Source organism: Papaver somniferum, chromosome 1 (genome assembly GCF_003573695.1).
Source record: "Papaver somniferum cultivar HN1 chromosome 1, ASM357369v1, whole genome shotgun sequence".
In the NCBI taxonomy this organism is placed as follows: Eukaryota; Viridiplantae; Streptophyta; class Magnoliopsida; order Ranunculales; family Papaveraceae; genus Papaver; species Papaver somniferum.
The window spans coordinates 211,122,815-211,148,078 of NC_039358.1; the positions used below are offsets into that span (position 1 = coordinate 211,122,815).

General features: G+C 35.5%; 1 protein-coding gene across 1 annotated transcript; it reads left to right on the forward strand.

The window, feature by feature from the left end:
• Positions 1-9,042: 9,042 nt before the first annotated feature.
• LOC113359515 lies at positions 9,043-10,866 on the forward strand. Its single transcript, XM_026603133.1, has 3 exons — positions 9,043-9,340; positions 9,545-10,052; positions 10,173-10,866. The coding sequence occupies exons 1-3, from the start codon at positions 9,043-9,045 to the stop codon at positions 10,864-10,866; spliced, it is 1,500 nt and encodes a 499-aa protein (XP_026458918.1).
• Positions 10,867-25,264: the final 14,398 nt, after the last annotated feature.

Below are 25,264 nucleotides of genomic sequence, written 5' to 3' on the forward strand. Positions count from 1 at the left end.
ATCTCCCACCGAAATATTAGAAGTATCAGTTAACTTGAATCTTGAGCTGAAGTGTTCTAGAATGTTGTTCTTAATTTATAGCTTATCCTCAACCATTACCGAGTCAATTTTAAGGCAATTAAAAGTGTTTCTTGTCCTTCTAATCTTCGTTATTCTATGATAATAACTAGTGTTTCTATCTCCATCCTCATTCCACTTTATTCTAGATTTGTCCCTCCAAAATTGTTCTTTCATATCAGCGAGTTTCTGACTCTCAAGCATAAGGTTATCATGAGTTATACCATCATTATCGGAATAATCATCTTCATCAATTTTCTGATCCAACCACTGGATGAGTAGATAATTTTGTTCACACTTGCGATCAATCTTTCCAAAAACATTTCTGTTCCAATCTCTTATCTTACCTTTAAGAGATTGTAACTTTTTTGCCAAAACATAACCTGAAGACCCCGAAAAAACATTTTCTAAAGAAATCCACCACTGCTCAAGAAGATCAATGAAGCCCGGTTTTAACAGCCACATACTTTCACATCTCCAAGGATGTGCTCCCCAATCATCCAAATCACAATTCAGAAGTATAGGTTTGTGGTCAGAAAATGGCCTACCTAACGCCTTCACACAAATGCCTGGAAAATGATCATCCCAATCTGTCGTTACAATAAATCTGTCAATTTTACTTCTAGAGAGGAGAGAACCCTTCTTAATCCAAGTATACTTGGTACCAGCTATGTGGAAATCAGATCATTAGAATCATAAAATTCACCAAAATCTTTCATACCTCTAGATATATTTGTGCAACCTTTTCTTTCCTCCATAAGTATGACTTTATTAAAGTCCCCTCCTATACACCAAGGAAGGTTCCAGATTGTTTTCATAAGGCTTAACTCCTGCCAAAGTCGCTTCCTTTATAAAACTTCACAAGGCCTATACACCCCAGAGAATAACCAAACAAAATTATCAATAAGATTTTTAAATTGTATGTTTACACTGAAAATTCCTATTATATGTGACTCCATTTGCAATTTATTGGGATTCCAGATAACCAAGATACCACCGGAGCGTCCAATTGATTCTAAGGCCATCCAATTATGAGCTTTGCCCCCCAAATCTGACTAACATTAGCACCGGAACAAGACATCAACAAAGTTTCTTGAAAAACAATGAGGTTCGGATTGTGCAATGCAATCCACCTTTTAACAACCCCTCTTCTTCTCAAGTTTCTCAAACTCTTCACATTCCAAGATATTATGTTCAACATAATTAACTATTTAAGATGAAAAACCCAAAGAAAAAAACCACAAATCAATTCTCAAGAGCAAGATGCTCTTGTTCCCTACATTCATACTTAAAAGCAGTAGGATTTTGGGCAGATGCGTGCATTAAAACTTTGATAAAATCATAATCTTCCTGAGGGAGACCTAAATTCATTGAGATTCCAACCTTCTTAATGAATTCAAAGGCAATGTGATACTTAGAATCAAGGTAAGAAATTACCATAGCTTCCTTCTCAGGGTCAGTTAGGGCTTGCATAAAAAACTCTCCAGTTGGGGAAAAAGGAGGAGAAGGATTAGTATTACCTACACTAGATTGAGATGAAGCAGATGTAGAAGGGAGAGAAATAACCAGTTTGGGTGGTGAATCTGAATTGGAAATGGATTATGCCCTTGCAACACACCCATGAGCAGTACAAGGATGATCACAACAATCGCCAATTGAGTCTCTTGCAGCTTCCAGATTGAGTTTATCATATAATCTTTTACGTTCAATCGAAGAATCAGATGTATAATCATCTGGAAGAATTCCAGAATTCCCAGAAAGATAAGAACCATCATCGGAGTTTTCAGATGCCGATTTGGAATCTGAGGAGTAGCCAAAATCCAGCAGTTTCTTAGAACCTATACTTGTGTTAAAAAAAGAATGATTTTTTAGGGACCATGGTTTTTTTGAGGGGACCATGGTTTTATTAGGCCACCTTCCCTATAGTGATAAGGGGTGTCCTAAAACGTTGAAATGACTAACCTACCATTAACCTAATTTAATTTAAAACCAACCTAATAACCACCTATATATATATATAACCACCACCTCCTCCCACCACCACCACCCACCACCGCCAATTACCACCACCACCACCTCTGATTATCACCACCACCGATTACCACCACCACCACCGCCGCCGATTACCACCACCATCACCTCTGATTATCACCACCACCAACCACCGATTACCACCACCACCGCCTATTTACGAAATGTAACAACATCAATGCAATCACAATTAAGTTCGGTTACATAATAGTTTTATCGAGTATAAAAGACGCCAGCCGCAACCTGATTCTGCCACGGACCACTCCGAAGGTATTTTCCAACAAACCCTTCGCTTTAATTTGATTTTGATTGCTTCAATCGAATAGAAATCATCAAAATAGGGTTTTAATAGGAGTTACAGAGCCATGTTCGGTTAGGTCGATTTTTTCCAAAAAACCCTAGTCTACTAACCGAACTTCTTGAAAATGAAGAACACGAAGAACAGTTCGGTTCCATTGGATTTAAAACTAAGTCACCGAACTCTCTGTTCGGTTGTTTCGCAAAAAAATTTAAAATTACAAAGTAACCGAACTCCACCCTTAAAACCGAAAAAAAAACAAATCCAGTCTAACCGAACTGTGTTGTTGTGGCCACTATGTTGAGTTCCAAAATAACCGAACTTAGCCAATAGAGTTCGTTTGTTCGCAAAAAATTTTAAAACTACAAAAGTAACCGAACTTAGCCAATAGATGCTGGAACTTCACATTTTTGTTTGTTTGTTATGTTCGGTAACTTCACAATTTTATCGCAAAAACCGAACTCTGGTTAGCTGTTAGGTTCAAGTTTGCGAAAGAACCGAACTTTGTAAACTTATATACTCTTATATTACGTAAAGTTCGGTTAGATCAAAAGTGCATGCAGTTTGCGAACCAAAGTTCGATTAGTTGAGAACCAACCGAAAATAACGTTGTAACTCCTAGAAATTATTAGAGAGTTCGGTAACCTGCGTGTTTGGAACAAGTTACCGAACTACACTTTCAGATGAGTTCGGTTACTTGTTCATCTCACGAGGCAACCGAACTACAGCTTCAGATGAGTTCGGTTACTTGTTCTTCATATAAAGTAACCGAACTGTTCAAAATCCAGTTCAAATCCGGATCATTTTGAAGATTAACAAATATTCTAGGAGAGGATGGAGATGAAGAATCAGATGAGTTTTCATCATTTGAATACTCAAACTTAGTGAATTGGAAAAAAAAATTATTTTCCATGTTTTTCTCCTTCATCTTCTCTAACTATACTCTCTCAATAATTCTACTGAACTAATAATAAACCCATCTTTTAATTTAATCTCACTAATTGTTTTTAACTAATCATTCACTAATCATAACCTAAAATTAATTAAGAGGGTAGATTAGGTATTAAATAAATAACTAGATATGGGGTGACCTAGAATTACTTCTAATGCCTTTACCCAAAATAAAACCATGGTCCCAAAAAATCGTTCAAAAAAACCGTAGGAAATTTGCCTTCAGCTGTAGCTTTAGCCCATCCATCTTGGCCCATAATTTGAGAGGTAGAGCCCATTTCATTTAAGTTTGTGAAACAGTCTCTGATTTGCCCTTCTAATAATATTTCATTTTCAGCTAAAGGTCTGACTCTAGCTATAGGGATAAAACTATTGGTGCTCGAGTCAGATGATCCCCGTGACTTGCTATGGATAGCTTTCACTTTACCTTTGTCAGAAGCAGACCTGTTAAGCGTGCCATTAGACTCTGAACCCCCACGTGAACTTTCGGTGCGACCAAAATTGACCGAAGCATTATTGGCTTTTCGACTTGAATCTCCATCCAGTTCGCCGGTAACGCACTCTTGGAATGAAACTTTAATCCGGTGAAGACCATTTGAGATTGTTGAAGATTGGTCCACAGCCCTCTCAACCAAAGCCTTGAATGGAAGTGTTTTGTAATTTATCTCAAAAATTTTCTGAATATTTTCAACAGGACCACGCAGTTTAAGCTTCATAAATGAAAGATTAAACCCATTTTTAGTATCATCTGAGACCTCCAGAAGACCTCCACATTTAGCACCGACAGATTCAAATGTTTTTTGATTCCATAAGGAGAATGGAACTCCACGAACCTCAATCCAACATGATTGAATCTTTAAAATCTCCTCATCAGATATAAGATTTAACTTTGACGACCAAGTGATGCCATTGAAAACCCAAAAAGATTTCTCATCTCAGCATTGAGGACTTTGAACATGGCTTTAGAGTTCGAAAAAGGTTGCAGAAAAAATTCCTCATTCTTATCTAGGCTCTTGCCAAGATGTTTTCCTACTAAATGCCACTGGAAGATATTGATTCCAACTTTCCTTTTCAATTGGATTAACTGCATCTTTCTCGATGGGTGAGTTAGGATTAGACCAAACAGATGATGGGTTTTTGACAATCGTAGGAGTAGATGAAGAAGTATTTTTCCCTGGTGAAACCTCTCTGATTGGATCGATTTGATTGATAATAGTCACCACTTGTTTCCATCCCTCACCATCGTTTCCAGCTGGAAAATAGAGATAAACTGTGTTTCCCCATGAGTTTGGACCGGATAATTTCATGAATTCTCCATTAGTATTCCTCCCCCTTGTTACTGTTAACCAGTCTTCCGAATCCGAGAACTGCCAAGCCTGTGATTTCGACCAAGACTTTGAAATTTCAGAAATTACACCTTTTCGAAACCAGGATAAACCCTTTTCAGAAATCCATAATTTGAATCTGCCCAGACTTACTTCCATAACCCTTTGAAAACGAGAAACCCTTTGCTTCAATCCAAAAACATAGACCATTTTTGTTCAAAAGAGAACGAGAGTTACCTGACCTACCACTTCTCTTGTTCCTTACCGTCTTCCATCCATCTTCAGCTGTCGGATTCCCACTGATCTTCATGCTTGCTGCAAAAAAATGGTGGCTCAGTTGACTCCAAGACAAACGCCCGATCCACGCTCTCTCTCTCTCCTCTCTCTTGTGTAAAGTTCATTTAATGCATTTATACGAGCAATTCTAAACTACTAAGCTCGTATATCTCCGTAGTATCACCGAGTTTTCTAAAATTTAACAGTCTGTTCATGCATCAAATTATAACTTGTTTATGCTTAGCAGCTTAGGGTTCTTTTTGATCGCAATATCAAGAATAGAAGCCATCATAAAGCCAATCGGTTGAAAAAACTGACGCCAACTCAAAGCTATAATGGTACCACAAACGTACGTCGGTCTTTACAATCACTTTTCATTCCTGCAACTTGAAAGCCATTTGAGATTATTTTACGTAGATCGATGCTGCAAACTTTACAAAGAAAAATTCTCAAGATAACAAAGAAAAGGAGATTCTTTACAACACTTGCTGAAAACAATCTTATTCATTCTATAATCCAGTTCTCTATGTCAGTGTGAGTGGACTCGGAAAATGAAAGAAGATCTACGATGAATGTGATCAATCATTCATATGCTCCAGCCACTTTGATGATGACGAATGCAACTTGCAACCAGGCATGGTTTTTCTTGTACAGGTATTAAGTTCTTAATTTGGTCTAAGAAAAACCAACACAATTGAGAAACTCTTTAAATTATCCAAGAAGTGGATGTTAATTATTGTATATATGTACTGGAAACTAGGACAATACTTGATTTCAAAGAATTCAAGTGAGACTGAGCTTTTCTCTACTCGACATCATCTTGCTAATAAAACTGAAAGTTCAGTTTTCCGCTGATCTGTATATATTTCTAGTGTTTGTTTTGATTGTTTTACCCCTTGCAGGTAATTCAAGTGGTTGTTGTGGGTGCCAACCTTCATAATCGATAGAGCCAACTTTTGTAAGGATCAGAATTTCAGAAGGAACATTGGATTCGATTGTAGATGGCACAAGAATTCGTAGTCATGGTTGGAAGAACTACCAAATCGATACTCCGGGATAGCAGTGTGGGATGACCCCATTTGTGGTAGCTTCATTTCACATGGTTTAAATGTGCATATCGCAAGTGGTGTGTAGGAGTGGAGTATCGCACATATCAATAAGTATGCGATGTAAGGATTATCTGATGTAAGCGAGGACTATCGCACATGGCAAAGTTGAAGTGACGTATTGGATGATGTCAGCAAAGTCATGAGTAAAGTGTGATGTTCTATGCGAAGTATAGTCTGTGCGAGAATGAGTGATTGTAAATGAGCGAATGTACCGCAAAATGATTCCGAAAATAGTGGATCTCTTAGCTGTCATCCACTATGAGGAATCACTATATAAAGGAAGGAAGTCATCACGAAGGGAGAGATCTTTTAGTGAGTGTTAGACAAGAAACTAGGAGAGAGAAATTTTATTTGGAGAGCAAGTAAAGTCATTGTAAAATCATTGTAAAGTCAATATATTCAATTATAATCTTTGAAAGTTAATAAAGATTCATTATGATTACTTGAGTTGTAGTCTAGATATATCGGGGTGTGGTTGTAGGTTTTCCTGCAACTACAGTTTTGGTGCCAGAAACAGCTTTGGGTGATAAATCCTGTCAACAAGTTACCAAGTCTACAAAAGATATATCTGAAACTTTTAGGGAAAGTACAGAAGAATAATAAAGAATCTATGGAGAAAGCAAGAATTGTAACAATACAAGGAAGAGGTAGAGATATACAATGTAGTTCTATAACTAAAACGTCAATCTCTGATGCATATTTTCAAGAAAGAATAACAGGTAGAATTCACAAGCGAAATTATGAAGGACGGAAGGTGGAAACGGTGGAAAAGAATCTTCATTAAAAGAATGGGAAAAAGTGGAGATTACATTTACAACAGAAGAAATTCCAGCAGAAAATTTGAAGAGGACGGATCCGTTGGTAATTACAGTTACAGCTGAGCGAGAAGAAAACATTGTAATGAAGAAGACATCAGAAAAAATGGGCGATTGATAAAACACTGATAGATACGGGAAGTGGAGTTGATGTCTTATTTTATTGCGCATTCAAATCAATGGGATATGAAGACGCAGAGATGACACATCCAACTTACAATATCCATGGATTCAATAAAGCAATCACAAAACCAAAAGGGGAAATTGTGATGCGAATATTACTAGGAGAAGTGACAACAAAGATAACACTATGTGTGATTGATATAGAATCACCATACAACATGTTATTGGGAAGACCATGGGTGCATGCGATAAAGGTTGTAGCATCGACACTACATCAGTGCATCGGGTTTCCAATCCCAAGTGGTATAGGTGAAATCAAAGGAGATGTAACGAGTGCGAAAATTTGCAATCAGATAGATGTAAGAAATTATAATGGGAAAGCAAAGAAGCGAAAGGATCGTTGGCGAAAAGCAAAAGAACAAAGAAAGGAGGATGAGTTTCGGATATACATGATCAGAGCGAAAGAGGGAAAAGGAATACTAAGTGAAGCACCAGTGAAGGAAGGTGAACAAATTAAGACGATCAAGGAACCAACACCAATGGGAGAACCGAAAGCAAACTTTAACGCAGTGGAACCAACGAAAGAAATAAACGTTGGATCCGAAGAAGAACCAAAAATATTAAAAATAGGAACCAAAATGGATAAAGAAGAAGAAGAAAAAGCGGTTAATATCTTGCGAGAATATAATGATATCTTCGCGTGGAGTATGGAGGAAATGCCAGGGATAGATCCGTCTATTGCATGTCATAAATTGAACATTAAAAAGAATGTCAAACCATTTAAGCAAAGAATAAGGAAGATCGCAATTGATTATCATCCACAAATAGAAGCGGAGTTGCAAAAGATGCTGGATGCAGGGATTATAAGGGAAGCAAAATATCCAGAATGGATAGAAAATATGGTGGTAGTGTCAAAAATAAATAAAGGGATACAGATCTGCATATATTTTACTGATTTAAATAAAGCGTTCCCGGAAGATAGTTTTCCTTTACCCGATATACCTCAAATGGTAAAATCGGCATCATGAAATGGTAGAGTCTCAATGTTGGATGGATATAAAGGTTATAATAAAATTCTTTTGGATGAAAAAGATCAAGAACATACTGCTTTCTTCGCACCAAGAGGTTTATACTGATATACGAAAATGCCATTTGGATTGAAGAATGCCGGTGCGACATATCAGAGAATGGTGGAAAAAGTATTTGAAAAGTGGATACATAAAACATTAGAAGTTTATGTTGATGATATGTTAATTAAGAGTAAAGAGGCGAAGGATCATGTCGATGATTTGCGAGAAATCTTTGAGCAGATGCAAAAATTTAATATTAAGGTGAATCCAGAAAAATGTGTCTTCGGTGTATCATCAGGGAAATTCTTGGGTTACATAATATCCAAAAAGGGAATATAAGTTGATCCATAAAAATTACAAGCAATTAGAGATATGCCACCACCTGCAACAGTGAAATATGTTCAAAAGCTAAATGGATTGATAGCTTCGTTGGGAAGGTTTATCTCACGTTCTTCGGATAAGTGTAAACATTTTTTTAACATATTAAAGAAGGGGACCAAATTTGAGTGGACGAAAGAATGTGATAAAGCATTGCAGAGCATAAAAAATTATTTGGTGAACTTATCCATTATGCAAAAGGCCAAAAAAGGAAAAGAATTGCTATTTTACTTAGCATCAACATCGCATGCGTTAAGTGCAGTATTACTACGCTCGGATGACGGGATAGAAAAACCAATATATTATATAAGTAAAACATACAACTCAGCAGAGAAAAATTATTCAAAGATTGAAAATATAATTCTCGCATTGGTGTATGCATCATTCAAGCTTCGCATTTACTTTCAAGCTCATAAGATCAAGGTATTAACGACGGTACCAATTGAACCAACAATGAAGAATTCAAAAAGATCAGGGAGAGTTGAAATGTGGAATGCACAGTTAGAAAATTATGAAATTGGTTATGAGATTTTATCTTCACCAAAGTCTCAAGTTATCGCAGAGTTTCTTGCAGAATTTCCATTAGAAGAAGATGAATATGTAGAAAAAATGATGGATGTGGATGAAGACCACGAAAATCCTAAAGACTTATTAACTGACCGGAATTTAAATAGATGGGAAATATTAGTGGATGGATCATCCAATGGAGAAGGGAATGGTATTGGTATTGTATTCATTTCACCAACAGGAGCGCGAATGACCTATTCATTCATACTGGATTTCGCATCCACAAATAATGAGACTAAGTATGAAGTAGTTGTACATGCACTAAAGCTAGCAATTAAAATTAAGATAGAAGATGCACGAATAACTAGTGATTCACAACTAGTAATTCTCCAAATAGAAGGTACATACAGTACAAATGAATCATCTTTGCAAAAATACAAACAGTTGGTCATGGATTTAGCAGCACGAATTCCAAAAATAAGTTGGAGACATATAGGCAGAAAGGATAATAGACTCACAGATGCATTGGCCTTCATACCTTCCATGCTAATAGACCCAGTTGCAAGGGATGTAAAAATACAAACACTCTTTTTACCATCTATAGAGAAAGGAGAAACAACACAGACATATGTGATGACAATAGAAAACATGGAAGAAGAAAACGCGAGCGAAGACAAAGATTGGAGAACTGAAATCCATTTATACCTAGAGAAGGGAGAAGTACCAAGAAAAAGGTTGGAGGCACACAAATTAAAAAGTCGTGCGACGAATTATGAATTGAGGGATGGTATTCTTTATAGAAGATCCTTCCTGGGACCTTCGCTCAGATGTATTACGCGAAAAGAAGGGATAAATTTTTTAATGGCATTACATTATGGAGACGCCGGTAATCATAGCGGAGGAAGGTCACTTTCATATAGAGCAAAGATACAAGGCTACTATTGGCCATACATGCATGAAGATGTGAAACAAGTCTCAAGAAGATGTGAAGAATGTCAACGTCATGGAAAAAAGATACACACACCCGGAGCAATGCTAAATTCATCAACAAATGCGTGGACTTTTGGAAAATGGGGGATCGACATTGTTGGACCATTTATACCAGGAACCGGGCAAAAGAGATATTTAATTGTCGCAACAGACTATTTTACAAAATGAGAAGAAGTAAAGGCAGTTCAACACATTAGTGACAAGGACATATTCACATTCATCTTCGAAAATATTATATGAAGATTTGGTATTCCTGCACAGTTGGTATCTGATAATGGAAAACAGTTCGAGGGTGAGAATATAAAGATGTTATTGAATGTGTTCAAAATTCAAAGAGGAAAATATACTCCTTTATATCCACAAAGTAATGGACAGGTAGAAGCCACAAATAAAACGATCGCAGACAATTTGAAGAAGAAGTTAGAAGGTCACAACAAAGGATGTTGCGAACAAGTACATAATGTCGTATGGGCTTACAGGACAACAAAGAGAGAAGCAACAGGTATGTCACCTTTCTGTTTAACATATGGGGTAGAGGCCGTATTACCAACAGAAGTTATCATTCCAACAACAAAGAAAGAAGCTTGGGAGAAGAATCTAAGTCCAAATCTAATTCTAGCAAAACTTGATGACTTAGAAGAAGTAAGAGAGGTCGCTTTGCAACATATGGAAAATTATCAACAAAGACTAGCTCGAGAATACAATAAACGTGTTAAGATCAGAGAATTTCAACCAGGGGAATTGGTGTTGCGAGAAATCCAAATTTATCAGAGAGGGGGAGATGGGAAATTGGAAAAGAAATGGGATGGACCTTATATAATAAAAATGATAGTTGGAAATGGAGCTTACGAGTTAATGGATCCGGAAGGGCGAGATATGGGTCGAAGATTAGATCTTCCTTGGAATAGACAATATTTGAAGAAATATTATCCATAGGAGTTTGCGAATTTCATCGTACAAGTTAACACAAGTGTGCGAGGTTAAGAATATGAATCCTCATCTTTGAACAAGGGTTTAGTATTTGATTCAATAAACAAATTTGAAAAGTTCGCACATAGTTAAGAAATTCTTTTTAAGAAAAGACAAATGTAAGACCACAAAATAAGACCTTAATAAAAGGCATCAGAAGTGATTTTTATCAGATAGACTAGGAATTTGAATATGGCGTGCAACCTAGTTCGTATACATGCAAGAGGAAGATAAGTAAGACCTATCGCACGTCATAGTCGGAGAAACCTAGAAAGAATGACTTAAGGGAAAGAAACACCGACCCTGGAACTTGAGTCATGGAGATTTGGGGTGAGAACAAACGAAAATTCCCATCCGGGAGAGGTACCTTAAATTTTCAGTCTAAGATAATAATCTTAGATTGAGAGACTAAGGTGAGAAAGTCTCTCCTAAGGAGTGCAGAAACTCGATCAGGGCGCCGAGGTACACAGTTGAGTCAAGAGTTCCCGGGGCGTCTGGAGCGTACCTTGCCACTCTTGACAAGTCCTGACTATGATGAACTCGGTCTGAAGATACCCCACTTAGGGTGTTGTCTTGCAACCATAAACTTCATCGGTGTTGGGATGTGAGACTGCGAAATCAACTGATTGCTGAAATAACCGGATGGAAATAGCCATGACCTTAACCCGGTAGAGGTAAGCTTCCTTGAAGGTGCAATCAGGGGAAGATAAGGAAGGCACCCTCCATTAGGTAGCTGAACTGTGTAAAAAGACGTAAATGTCATGAGACTTTTTACTCAAGGGATTACTAATACTTATCGTATTTATGCGATAAAACCTGAAGAGAAAATAATACAAGAAAAAGATAAGATGAGATTAATGGGTCGATACACTATAGTGTAAAGACCTCCAGCGATCTCATCGCACAGACGTAAGAAAAGATAAGACCTTTACATAGGAAGGCAAGATAAGACCTCATGAGAAAGAATATATACAAACTAATGACAGTTTTGCAAGAAATTCAAAATTCATTAGATCGCACACTTGTTTTATACAAGAAATATAATAAGAGGCAAGTATGGGAATTAAAATAATAAAATATTATCTTCCTTGTAACAAACAAGTTCAAAATGTATTAAAACAAAAAGGGAAATACTGGATCAAAAAAAGATTAAACATGTTCGCAGCTACATCTTGTTCGACCAAAGACTTTTCAGCATCATTATTGGGACCAGGATTCTCAATTTAAGCATTAGTCTTATCAATAGACTTGTCCTTCTCAATTTGATCCTCTTCATCCTATTGATCCTTCTCGTCATCGCTCACAAATTCATAATCACTATCTGGTTCAGGGTATTCTTTATCTTCGCTTATATTAAGAGGAGGAATCTTTACCGCAGGAAGAGAGTTGCTTAGAAGAATTCCATTAACTACAAATTGAGCACTAGCATGAGCCTTGCGAATAGATCCCCTTTCAAGGTTTCTATCATTGATCTCTAAAAAAGATTGTTGATGTGCGAGTCTTCTTCGCGCTCTGTCTCGAGAAGTAGAAAGAGAAAGTTCAAGGTTCGAATGAGATATTTCCAGATTCAAACGCTCTTTGCGAAATTTGGATAAATCAGATTTCAACTGAGAAATAGTAGATTGATGTGACTTTTCAGAATTTGCGAAGGATAATAAACTATCAAAATTGGAAATAAAACTCGCATTAATGAAATTCAAAGAAATAGTTAAAACAGTAACAAGGCAGTCAACTCTAGCTGACTACCTTCGCAGAATTTAGAAAGGAGAAGGGTGTTATTCTTCATACTTTCCACAGGCTTATCAATCTTCACCAAATGAACCATTAAGACGGGAGCGAATCTTCTTTTCATCAGTAGAGTGAGACTTATTCTTTTTCTTAAGAGCATCATGAGATTTCTTTAATTGATTATATTGTTCTTGAAGCTGATTCTTCTTCACGATCAAATTTATTTTACTTTGAATGATTTTTTCATTCTGGGTCTTTAGTTCCTTAAGAGATGTCTCATGATGTACTTCAAGTGAACAAAGATCTCGCGCTTGATCCTCGTTTATTTTTTGAAGAATTGAATATTGGTGCGAAAACATTGCTTCTTTGCTTAAGAAAGATGCTTGTCCCTAGAAAGGGTATGATTTTCTTCTAACAATGTTTCATACATTAGATCGGCATCACGTGAAAATTTAGAAAAATGGGATATCTGACTATTTAATACTTCAATTTCTTGAATGAGATGGTTATTTTCATGGGTTAGATTATTAATCTGATCAAGTGAATATGAATGTTGATTGTTTAGTTGGTTTAACTGAGTCTGCAACTTCTCGTTATTCGCTTGAGTATCCTCAGCAAGATATTGAAAAGTATATCTCTCAAAAACTCGCCTCTGGTTTAAATCTTAATAAATGCATGAAGAAATTTAAGGAATGTTGGTAAGCGAAGAAATATATCATAAGGTACAATAAACAAAGGAGAAAAAGTCACCTCTAAGTTCTTGATTTCGGTTGCGAAGGTTTTCATCCTCAAGATTTCCAACTTGAAGTTATCCCCTCAATTTCTGGATCTCTTGAAGTTCCACTTTTAACCTATTGACTTTATTCTCCAAAGAAGCATTTTGTTGCGAAAGTTCCAATTGAGAGCAGCTAGATTCAAAACGCCCTTCGGAAAGAATCATTCGACAATGAGAATCCTAAAGAAGAAAGAAGATAAGGATAAGAGGTTAAGATATTAAAGTTGAGCAAATTCATAAAAGAGGGGACTTACCAAGACATCTAAAGCAGTATGGAAGCTTGGATCAATTTGAGAATGGATCTCATCTCTTGTAGCTCTATCAGAGGGAAATTCGCACAGAAGTTTACTTAAAGCAGAGCAAATGCGAAGTTTGCAAGGATCATTAGTAGAGGATCGAGCAGAGTTGATGATGTCGGACAGAGTTTGGGAAGCAAAATTCACACTATCCAAAGCTTTTTTGCTAACAGAAAGGGAATTTAATAACAAAGAAGAAGATGAAGAAGAATGGATGGATATAGGAGGAGAAGGAATAGTAAAATCTGTAGGGGAGGATACATTAGCAGAATTTGGTTGAGGATCAGTATGGATGAATGAAGAAGAAGACTGATTCGCATCCGATGAATTAGCAGAGGCAATAATAGGGGTATATTTTGTCCCTTGATCAGCAGCAGTTTCCTTTTCACCAGGAAAAATTTCTTCAAAGGTGACATACATATTTGCATCAGAAGTTTGAATTGGGGTGATAGAGGCATTAGTATCAGAAGTTCGAATTGTTGCTAAAGGGGTGACGTCAGCGACATCAAAGTCAAGAATAAAAAGATTTGACTTCATTACTGTGGGCTTGCGAGCTTTCTTAGTCTTTAATTTCTTGACCCCACGCATCTCACAATCAGAAACCTGCGAAAACAAAGTAGATAAGAAATAGAGGCAACAATATTGTTTAGTTAAAATTAGATATTTCTTACTTCTTTGTTGTGCGAAGGTTTCCTCTTATGAGATTATTTATTTGTGTCGTCTGAAGAAGAGTTAGGGTTTGGAACGGTTATTATAATCAAGAATCGTGAAGAATAAAAGGATAAATCTTGAAATAGAAAAACAAACCTTGCATTTTTATCCATGGAAACAGTAGCAGTAGAAGCAGAAGAACAGTAGCAGCAGGAATGAAGCAAACATCGGAAGAAAGAGAAATTTTAGTGAAGAAGAAAAGAGAAGTTTATTCTTCTTAAAAGAAGTCAATAAATAGGTGGGAGAGACGACCGGTTATAAACGGTTTGAGCCGGTAAAAAGGAGAAGGGTCAACACGTGTGAACAAATAAACTGGAATTCCGGAGGAATGTCAGCAAGGTAGAATACGGAAAGATACATACATGCGATATTATAGGATGGAAATTTCTCATATCGCTCACTTCACAATGTAAGCGAAATGAGAAGAGGCAAAATGTAGGAGTGGAGTATCGCACATATCAATAAGTATGCAAGTAAGGATTATCTGATGTAAGCGAGGACTATCGCACATGGCAAAGTTGAAGTGACGTATTGGATGATGTCAGCAAAGTCATGAGTAAAGTGTGATGTTCTATGCGAAGTATAGTCTGTGCGAGAATGAGTAATTGTAAATGAGCGAATGTATCGTACAGTGATTCCGAAAATAGTGGATCTCTTAGCTGTCATCCACTATGAGGAATCTCTATATAAAGGAAGGAAGTCATCACGAAGGGAGAGATCTTTTAGTGCGTGTTAGAAAAGAAACTAGGAGATAGAAAGTTTATTTGGAGAGCAAGTAAAGTCATTATAAAATCATTGTAAAGTCAATATATCCAATTATAATCTTTGAAAGTTAATAAAGATTCATTATGATTACTTGAGTTGTAATCTAGATATAATGGGCTGTGGTTGTAGGTTTTCCTGCAACTAGATGGTGCAAGTCAGGTTGATCCATATATTGCTTTATATTCTCCTGGATTTAGTTCCCTTAAGTTAGATCGGAGTTCAAAAGTTGTTATACAAGGGTTTCTTGTCAACTTTAAGGGCTTTACCATGTTTTCAGCTTTTTATTTTTATCGGGTAGTTGTTTTACACCTAACACCTTAAGTACATTTACGAAGGTACTAAAAAGTGCAAAGGAAAAAATGCAACAACATTTCTATCAGATATCACATGACACACATCCATAGTGTTTCATAGGTAATGCAACAACTGCGGGTTGCCTATTAAAATTGCCGATTTTGGGATCAATGTTGATAAATTTAGAACCGTTAGCCACTCTGAAAGAAATTTTAAGTTTCTATCATGATATGTATTCAAAATTATTTCAGTGGATGTATAATTGATCATCTACATCATTTTAATAGAGGTCAATTGCTAGAATGGCAACCAACAAACATCAATTGACCTGAAAGCATATGTTGCTATCGTTTTGTGAATAAGACAACACCAAAAAATGAACCCGATGAAAATTATCTTTAATGATAGAATCCACGAATCTTATATGCAGCCAAATCGTGAATACTGCACCACCGTTCACTGTTAATTTCACAAAAGTAACTACAAAATGAACAGGCTTTCGAGTTTGTATTTTGGTGAGCTTTATAGTCATTTACTGATTTGAAACAATCTTGCAGTTGAGGATTGATGATGGCGGATGTCTTCTATAATGGGAATGCAGTGGTTATAAGAAAACCCGAATTTACCTAATTTTTTATTATTCTTTCTTTAGTACCACGCGTAGGTGGAAAAGAAACAAGAAATGATCCTTATTAGCAAATCTTGTATCGCCGGGCTAAGCAACGTTAGCTTGTAACCCAAGTCTTGAACAATACACCATGTCTAGCGTCCTAGTGATTTGATATTCTATATTTATTTATTTTGATATAAGAAAAGAGAATTTATTAAGAAAGTTTAAAAGAATGTATAAAAGGATACTACCGGAGGTACAATACAAGAAAAATAGAACATGAAAAATTACATGAGCTCAAGTGGAATCTACCTGTTCTTTGTTTCTGACGTGAGATTTATGTATCGTTGAAGCCTTTTTTAACCATGGATGCAGAGTGTGGTCAAGTGTTTGAGTTTATAGTTATACCATCTGACATAGAAGAAGAAGAATATGATGCTTTTATAACCGCAACAACTGATTTGCCAGATATTAATGGGGTTACGACAGATCCTGATAGTTTATTGGATTGATTTGATGAAGTAGAGAATACTTAGATGTACATCATTTAAGAGATTCATGAAGAATTCAACTTGCAACATCTAGTTTTAAGTATTCTGCACGACATGGAGTTGTTGTACTTTAGGTAGTTTTCTCTAGGACTAGCAAAAGCTAAGTGTGGGGGAATTTGATAAGTGCTTAATTTACATGTTTAGAATGTCAATTCCATACTTGTTTTAGCAATAATTCTTGCAAATTACTTGTTATTATGATTATTTTCTAGCTTATGTGTCATGTCATGTGAATCATCCTAAGAAGAGTGAAAAGATCTTCAAAACAGATATAAAGTGAAGTTCTCAAAGATCCAAGTGTCTAAAGCCGAAAGAAGTGGAAGAAGTGCGACGAAAAGGAGCAAAGAAGGTCGAAAACATAAGAAGGACTAGAAGACCAAGTTCAACTCATCCAAATTAAGGATTTCTTATCCCCATATTTAAGAGAATTCAATTGCGAAGTGAACGGCGAAAGAATGAGGTCATTCCGAGTTCGGACGAAGAAATTACGGCCAAAACAGTCGAGACGAAAAATGGCGATCTACAACACAACTTTCGGCATTGCTAAATCAATAGAAAAAGTGGCCATATTTCGAGAAGAAAAGGTGTATTTTAGACCACAACTTTCGGCATTATTTTGGGGTATTCGACAATGCCGACTGAGACAAACCTATGAGGTCCCTTTTGACGTATTTTGACTTCCAAATCAAGGAAACTTGGTCCCAGATGGATTCTAATACCTAGATATCATGAAAACTATATAAGAGTACTTCCACAACAATTAGAGGGTATATCCCATATCACATATCCTAAATCTCTACATCTTATATCACATCTTGTACATCAAAACCTAGGGTTTACCCCTTTAGGGGGAACCCATTCTTTTGCAATTATGTGTAACTAAACCTTTGTTGATTAAGGATGAATTCAATGTTCTAGCGTGAAGCTTTATTGGTTATATAAATCTATTCAGAGTTTTTATCATCATCGTTTGTCTTTACCATATCTATTGTTTATGAGTGAGTCTTATATTGATTTGGGATGCATACTAGATTAGTTTATTGATTGTTCTAAAGCTAGAAGAAGTTATGAGATAAGTAATCGTCGATTGACTCTCTACACAAGTAGACATCGGGAGACCTTGTAGAGGGATTATATGGAACAATTTCGAGTGAAGATAACATCAGCAAGTGGACCTTGATCTAAGAGTTTAACTACTGGGATCAACCTAAATTCAAAAAGCATAAAACTTTCGATTGGATTAAACCTTGAGTGATATACTACTTGGTGGTTCGTTGAATAGAATCTGGTAGTCGAGAACTTTCGTATCCAATGATAAAAGGAGTTTTGGGGATAACACTGATCTAGCTCTTATCCTACGGTTGGTGATGAATGGTTCTAATGAAGATAGATAAGTATACTATTGAGTCAACGTTTGGTAACGGCGAAGGACTACTTGATAATATCTTTCTTTTATTTGTTTCTTTTTATTTTACTTTAAAACAATCCTCCTTTATCTTTTACTTTATTTTGTTGATCAAATAACCTAACAATTACACAGCTATCTGTGGGAACGATCTCTTACTACCGTTATATTACTAGTTAATTAGTGGAAAATATCTTGATTAATTTTTTGTGGTTACGACATGCATCATATGGCCTCATACCTAGTATGGGGTGTTTACCGTTAAGTCTTCCTACAAATTGTTGTGCGGTGGTTCTTCCGGTGCTATAGCCTCCCAAAACTCTTTCTTTTCTTACAAAAAAAATTTGTGCAGCTCCTGTCCTTCCTAAGATACACTTGTTTCTTTGGAAATGTGTTCAGAACATACTCACATCTAGAGCCATACTATCTAGGTACAACTCTAACCATGAAACAATGTGTGTCATGTGTGAAGATAATTGTCTTGAGACTGCATAACATATAATTTTGCACTGCAAGTTTTCAAAGGATGTTTGGGCAGTCACTCTGCATGGTCACTTAGCCCTATTGGATTCAGATTCAAACATAAACATCAAAGTTTGGATACACAAATGGTTGTCTTGTTCTATCTCTGCAGAACATATATGTGCTTTATTCACAACGACTTGGTGTATTTGGAAGGAAATATTCCTTAAAATATTTCAAGACAAAACTCCTTTTTACCAGAATACAACCATATATGCAATGAAGCTAAGCGATGAGTTCATCCAGTCACTTAGCAACAACAATAACATTTTCCATCCTCTTGTCACCATGCCTGCAGAGTCGCCTTCTAATACAGGGTTACCTAGTGATTGTATATTGGTACATTGCGATGCTTCCTTTGATACTGCCTCTAATCAGGTTTGGTGTTGGTATTATTTGCTTTGATTTGGCAGGTAACTACAAGGGGTGCAAACTAGTTCATGAAACAACATGCAGTCTGGAAGATGCTGAAAGTTTGGCTGCCGTTGAAGCATTGCAGTGGACTTGTAATAGAGAAATTGAATGCATATGTCTAAGAAGTGATGCAAAAAATGCAATTTCTTATCTTAATAAAACAACTAACCAGATTAGTTGGTCTAGTAGTTCAATTTTAGATGATTGTGCTGTGTTATCCAACATTTTTAATTTCTTTAAATTTGAATACATTGATAGAGATTTTAATGATTTAGCTGATAAAGCAACCAAGTTTAGTAGAAGGATGAATGTAACAGGTTGTTGGAATGATGAGTATCCTCACTTCCTAAACCAAAATTTGTAACCTCTTTCAGTTTAATGTATCTTTTTTGTCTTAGAAAAAAAAAAAAAAAAAAAAAAAAAAACCAACCGGAAATACAAGTAGGATTAATCTTCACTTTAATCGACTAAATCATATCGTTTTGAATAGGCAATTTTCGTCTAACAGATCCGGATGCAGAAAAATATTAAAAGTTTTGAAAAAACCTGAAATTGATTAAATGTATATATTCTATTCGTTTTCATTAATGATCCATTAATGAATTAATATCTTCTTTTTCTTCTTCTTCTTCTACGTGGATCTAATCTCGAAGTTTCTCCCTCTTCGTCGATTTTGAGTTGTTTGAATTTTTTAACAAAAACTTAAAATCGGTGAATCTATTGTAGGATCAGAATCTCGCAATGACAATGTTTCAGCGAAATTATCAGTGACACAGTACAACAGCGTCGCAGAACAATTTCAGAAATGATAAAATAAATGATGTCATCTAAGATCACGAGAAAGATATGATAATCCTGCGAAAATTAGAGAGTTTGCGAAATTAACATCTGTAAGGTTGCGAGAATGTCGCAAACCATACCCAAAAATAAGGGACAGATTAGCTGTCATCTACTATGTATTTTCTTATAAATAGTCGTTCGAATTGTAAAGAGAAAAGAGATCTTTTTTGAGTAAGAAACAAATAAATAGGAGAGAGAAAGTTTAGGGCAGAGATCATTCTTGAATTCTTTATCTTTTCTTGTAAGAACATCCAAAAATTAATCAATAAAATTAAGAATACAAACCTAAAATGAGTTGATCAATAATGAAATCACATGAAGAGTGTAGTGTAGGATTTCCTGCAACTACATCTATATATATATATATATATATCTTATTTTCTCATGGTTGGATTCTCGAATTTTCTTGTTCTTCACATAAAAATCTAATACATAAATCATCACTTGAAGAATATCCTAGAGGTGATATTTCTATTAGATATTAATTAGAAGGAAGGGCAATTGCAATTTTTATAAAATACACATAATACACCTTGCACGTGCGTTGGATGAACGAGTAAAAAATATGGTCCAAAATCATATTTTTGGACTAGCGATTAAAACATTAAACGGGTCTTCCCAACTGGATTAACCAGTAATTCCTAGATAACACTATTAATCTTGGTGAGGTATTTTTAGAACTAAACTTATGCTTCAACAATTAAGCTTTTACTTATATTAGTTAGATCCCGAAAGTTTGGAACCCCTGTCCTAGCGATTTTAGGCCTATTAGCTTGATCAATACTATTTATAAACTAATTTTTGAAATTCTATCTAATAGACTTAATCCATTCTTAGGAAAAATGATTTACCAAACCCAATCGGATTTCAATCCAGGTGATTAGATTATGTATAACACAATAATAACTCATGGGATTCTCATACTATGAAAATGTCAAAAATAAAAAGCCCACTTTGTTTTAGAACTTAATGATCTGTCAAAGCGTTTGATAGAACATAATGACCCTTTCTTGAAAAAGATCTTGTATGATTTCACGTTTAATGATGATTGTTGTCAGATTATTATGCAATGTGTCTCTACCATTTTTTTTCTTGATGCTTATTAGTGGAATCGTTGGTCAAGTTTTTAATGTTGAGGGATCTTAGACAGTGAGACCCTGTCTCCCTACTTTTATTATTTGCATAAAGTTTTTATCTAGACTTCTTTTCAAACCTAAACTGGATAAGAAAATGTTAGGGATTAAGGTTTCTAATAAATATTCCCCACCGGTGTCTCACTTATTTTTTACAAATTGACTGCTTCTTATTCTCTAAAGCAGAAATCCTAAAGAAAAAAATTTGATGGATATCCTTAACTTATTTGGTAATATATCTGGTCAAGTTATAAATCTTCAAGACTCTTGGGTTTGTTTATCCCCCAAGCTTCATAATTACAGGAATTGTAAATAATTAGTAGAATTCTTAAGGTCATGCTTAAAAATGATAAATACTTAGTAAGGCCTTTATTATTTATTTGAAATATGGCTAATAGCTTTGAGCCTATTCTTAGTAAATGTTACGATGCACATTAAGGATGAAAAGTTAAATTTGTCTCTCAGTCTGACAGAACTGTCCTTATTAAATTTGATATTAGTCTTATTCTAGCTATCACATGCAATGTATCACTTTTCCTAAGATCGTGCTGGAAAATATTGATGAAATGCAAAGAAAACCATAAAAGACCAAGAAAGACACTACTAAAGGAATCTACGCTAGATCTTGGGCTAGTATATGCATGAATCTAGGGGGTCTAGGAATTAAAAATCCCCACAGGTAAAATCTTTCTATGTAAACTAGATTACCTTGGAGACTTTTGAATAATACTAACAACTTTGGGTCCAAATTTTAAAGGGATAATTGGTGCTTGGTACTCAGGTTTAGACCAACACTAGTGTTTGGTCTAATATTTGTCCAACGTTAGGGGTTGGTACCTGGACCTAACGCTGACCATGGTTGACCAGTTAAGTCTTGACTTCTGTTTAGTAAATTAAAAATAAAATAAAATAGTTAACGCCGTTAACAGACCCGTTAGCACGTGAGAATCTTAAAAACGCACATGCCTTCCACATAATCGTACGACCCAGATTATTCAATTTCAATGGTCGGATTTTTCAATTTTTTTTTAAAATGACCGTTGGAGGAACTTTTTCCTTTAAAAGCAGTTGTTGTTGTTTCATTTTCCACCACAATCACCTGCAAATTTTTATCTTCTTCTACATTTCAATTGCTGCCAATTTTTCACACAAAAACATACATAATGGAAAGTTCAAGCTCAACACCACATATCTACTATCACTTATGTCTTGTTGAAGGTCATGTTAGCAGATATTGTCCATGGGAAGGGATAAAATGCAGTCTAACCAACTGCAAGGGGTACCTATTTCTTAGAAAAGAAGTAAAAGGGAAAAATGGTTTCCAACCCTATGTTAAGTGCAGCTATTGTGGAGTTTTCATCTGGTTAGATGCCTATGTAGCTACACACCAAGGTATTCCACCACCAATTCCACCCCCTCTGAATGATGAATACAAATGGTTAAAGGACAAACAGTTCTACTGCTACTCATGTGGGGAAGGTGATCATATGGCTTCTAACGGCAATATCAACCTCCTACCATGCACAGATCCATGCTGTGATGGTAAGATGAAGCTGCTCACTTCTAAAAAACCTAAATCCATTTGCAGTGTGGTTTGCTCTTATATTCATAGTGTTGTTGAATCTGGGTGTTCTTCACTTGGGTAATGTCAAAATTCTGAAAGATGTTCTGATCCTTGATGTAATCCCTGCATTCTTTATATGTACTCCATTCCTGACCCACAAACATCTTGTCCAATAAAGTTGTGATACTTTTCCAAGTCTTCAACTCTTCCACTTCATAAACTCTGCCTGTATCATTCACATAGTCCTTAAACTCTGCACTCTTCTTAATGACACTTGCTAATTGCTCAGTTAGGTCATCATCTTTATCTTTAGGGTCCTCCTTTGGAACTTGTACTATCTCTTGTTGGTCTGACTCACCAGCAGATAAATACTGCTCTTCAGGTCCACAATTATGAATGCTTACTACTTTTTTCTTAGGTGGTTGCACATTTGCTGTTTGTTCTTGTGTAACTGACTCAACTGGGGTAACATCTACATCAACATTTCCATCAACATTTACTGCTGGTTCTGCTTGAGCACCTGTACCACCATCTCCAACTAAATCATTTACAACACTACTAGACCCTTGAATGTTAATACCTTTCTTTAGTGACTTCCTGGCTAACTTCTTTCCTTTATATTTACTTGGACTACCACCAACCACCACTTTAACACCTTCCTTAACTTTACTTGTAATATTAGCCCAACTGGCTAACTTCTCTCCTACACCTTTGCTAACTTCATTTAACACAGTACTAGACCCAACTGCATTAGACCCACCATCTGCATTCACATTCACATTGTCATCCACATTTACAACACCCCCCTGATTGAAACAGTTCCATCTTGATTACCTGCAGTACCAGATGGCTTGTCATACTTGCTTAACATAGACAACCAATCTAATTCCTCTTCCAACAAACAATCAACCCTTTTCACATTTTTAGAAGAATCCTTCTTAGCCCTACTTGTCCCTACCAAAAAACCATCTTTAGTGGGGTAAAATTTAGGCAACTCAGAACCACCCATTTATGTATTTCAACATCACACTACAAGTTAGAAAAAAGTGTATACTTTAATCAAAAGGGAACCAAACAAAAGGAATCAAACACTGCATAAAGATAAAATTCTGGAAAAAAAAAGGAATCAAACAAAAGTCAACAAACCCACGTTCTATTTCTCCTTTTCAATCATTTTAAAACACCCAAATCAAAAAATCCCAAATTTTTTATAAACCCTAAATTGATTTATTTTTTTAAAATGAAAAGAATTCAAAGATTTAAAACCAAACACTTATTAGTAATCTTACAAGTACTACTCATATCATAAATAATGAATCTAATGCAGAGAAAGAAAAAAATGGTAAAGAAATCGAACCACTTACCATTCAAATCGCGATTTGAACAGTTAGTCAACACCTTCTACTACTAATAACCCTAACAAAACACCTACTAATAACCCTAACAACAGCAGTTAATCTCGATCTCAGTCTTCACTGTCTCTAAAAACACTCAACATTTTTCTCAGATTTAGTGTGATGGATAGATAGAGGCGGAAGAGAAAGAAATGAATTAGGGCAAAATCCATTAGGTTTATATATTTAGGTTAGATTTAATCTTAACCATTCATCTTCAGAACACGTACAAGATCATTACACGTGTTAGATAAGTTTTTCCGTTAGGGACTTGGCTTGTCATGGCTTGTCATTGTTAGGAAAGTTTAATTTATTTTAGTAATTATTTAATTATTCGACGGAATATAGGACACGTCATCATTTAACTGGTCAACCATGGTCAGCGTAAGGTCCAGGTACCAACCCCTAACGTTGGACAAATGTTAGACCAAACACTAGTATTGGTCTAAATCTGAGTACCAAAAACTAATTATCCCAATTTTAAAACATATATATTTTTCTAAAACTAATCCCTTGTTTCTTCCTAGAAAGTATAATTACTCTTGGATATGGAATCTCATTAAAAAAGAGTTACATCTGGGAAAAAACTAACTGTGTTGCTGATAAGCTAGTGTTCGTCTAAGAGAAAGTTTCATCAGGATAATTCCTGGATAATTTTGTTATGACTTTCAATAAATTTTACAGGAAGATAAGAGTAGGAATTTGTATTTAAATTAGTTGGGCTTCAATCCTATTTTTTTTTTTATATAAAAAAAATCAACCGGCTCATCACCATATGATGCAGTTGCTCTAACATAGAAAATATAATTAATAAAAATTTAGAGAAACACATTTTTATTGTTCTTAGTTCTTAATACATCAAAATTTCGATGTGTGGGGATGATGTGGTAAAAAAAAGTTAGGCATCTTATAACTGAACCTCTAGTTTAGAGGTTTAATTACTTGCGCAATATCTTCCCTTCTAAATCGCTAGAGGTTTATCTAGGAGATGTCTTCCCTTCCTAATCGCACTTTTATTAATAAAATTCATTAAGAAAAGTAATTTTGACCAATAAAATACCGACAAATAAGTAAGAAAATGGGTTGGAGATGACCCTCCACAATATCTAGGATTTTACATCAAGGGAGTATCTTATGGATGATCCAATATGAACTACCCATATTGGACGTTTTAGAAGTTCTTTATATATATATATATATATATATATGCACCTTGCAATCAATGTAATTGATTTTGGATTCCGCGCCAAACACTGGTACGACATTGTCTCGAAGAGATTCCTTTTCTATATTTGGGTTCCAACTTTTATACATATAATTTATTTCTAGATTTCCATTCGAAATCATTAAGTATGAACTGGGA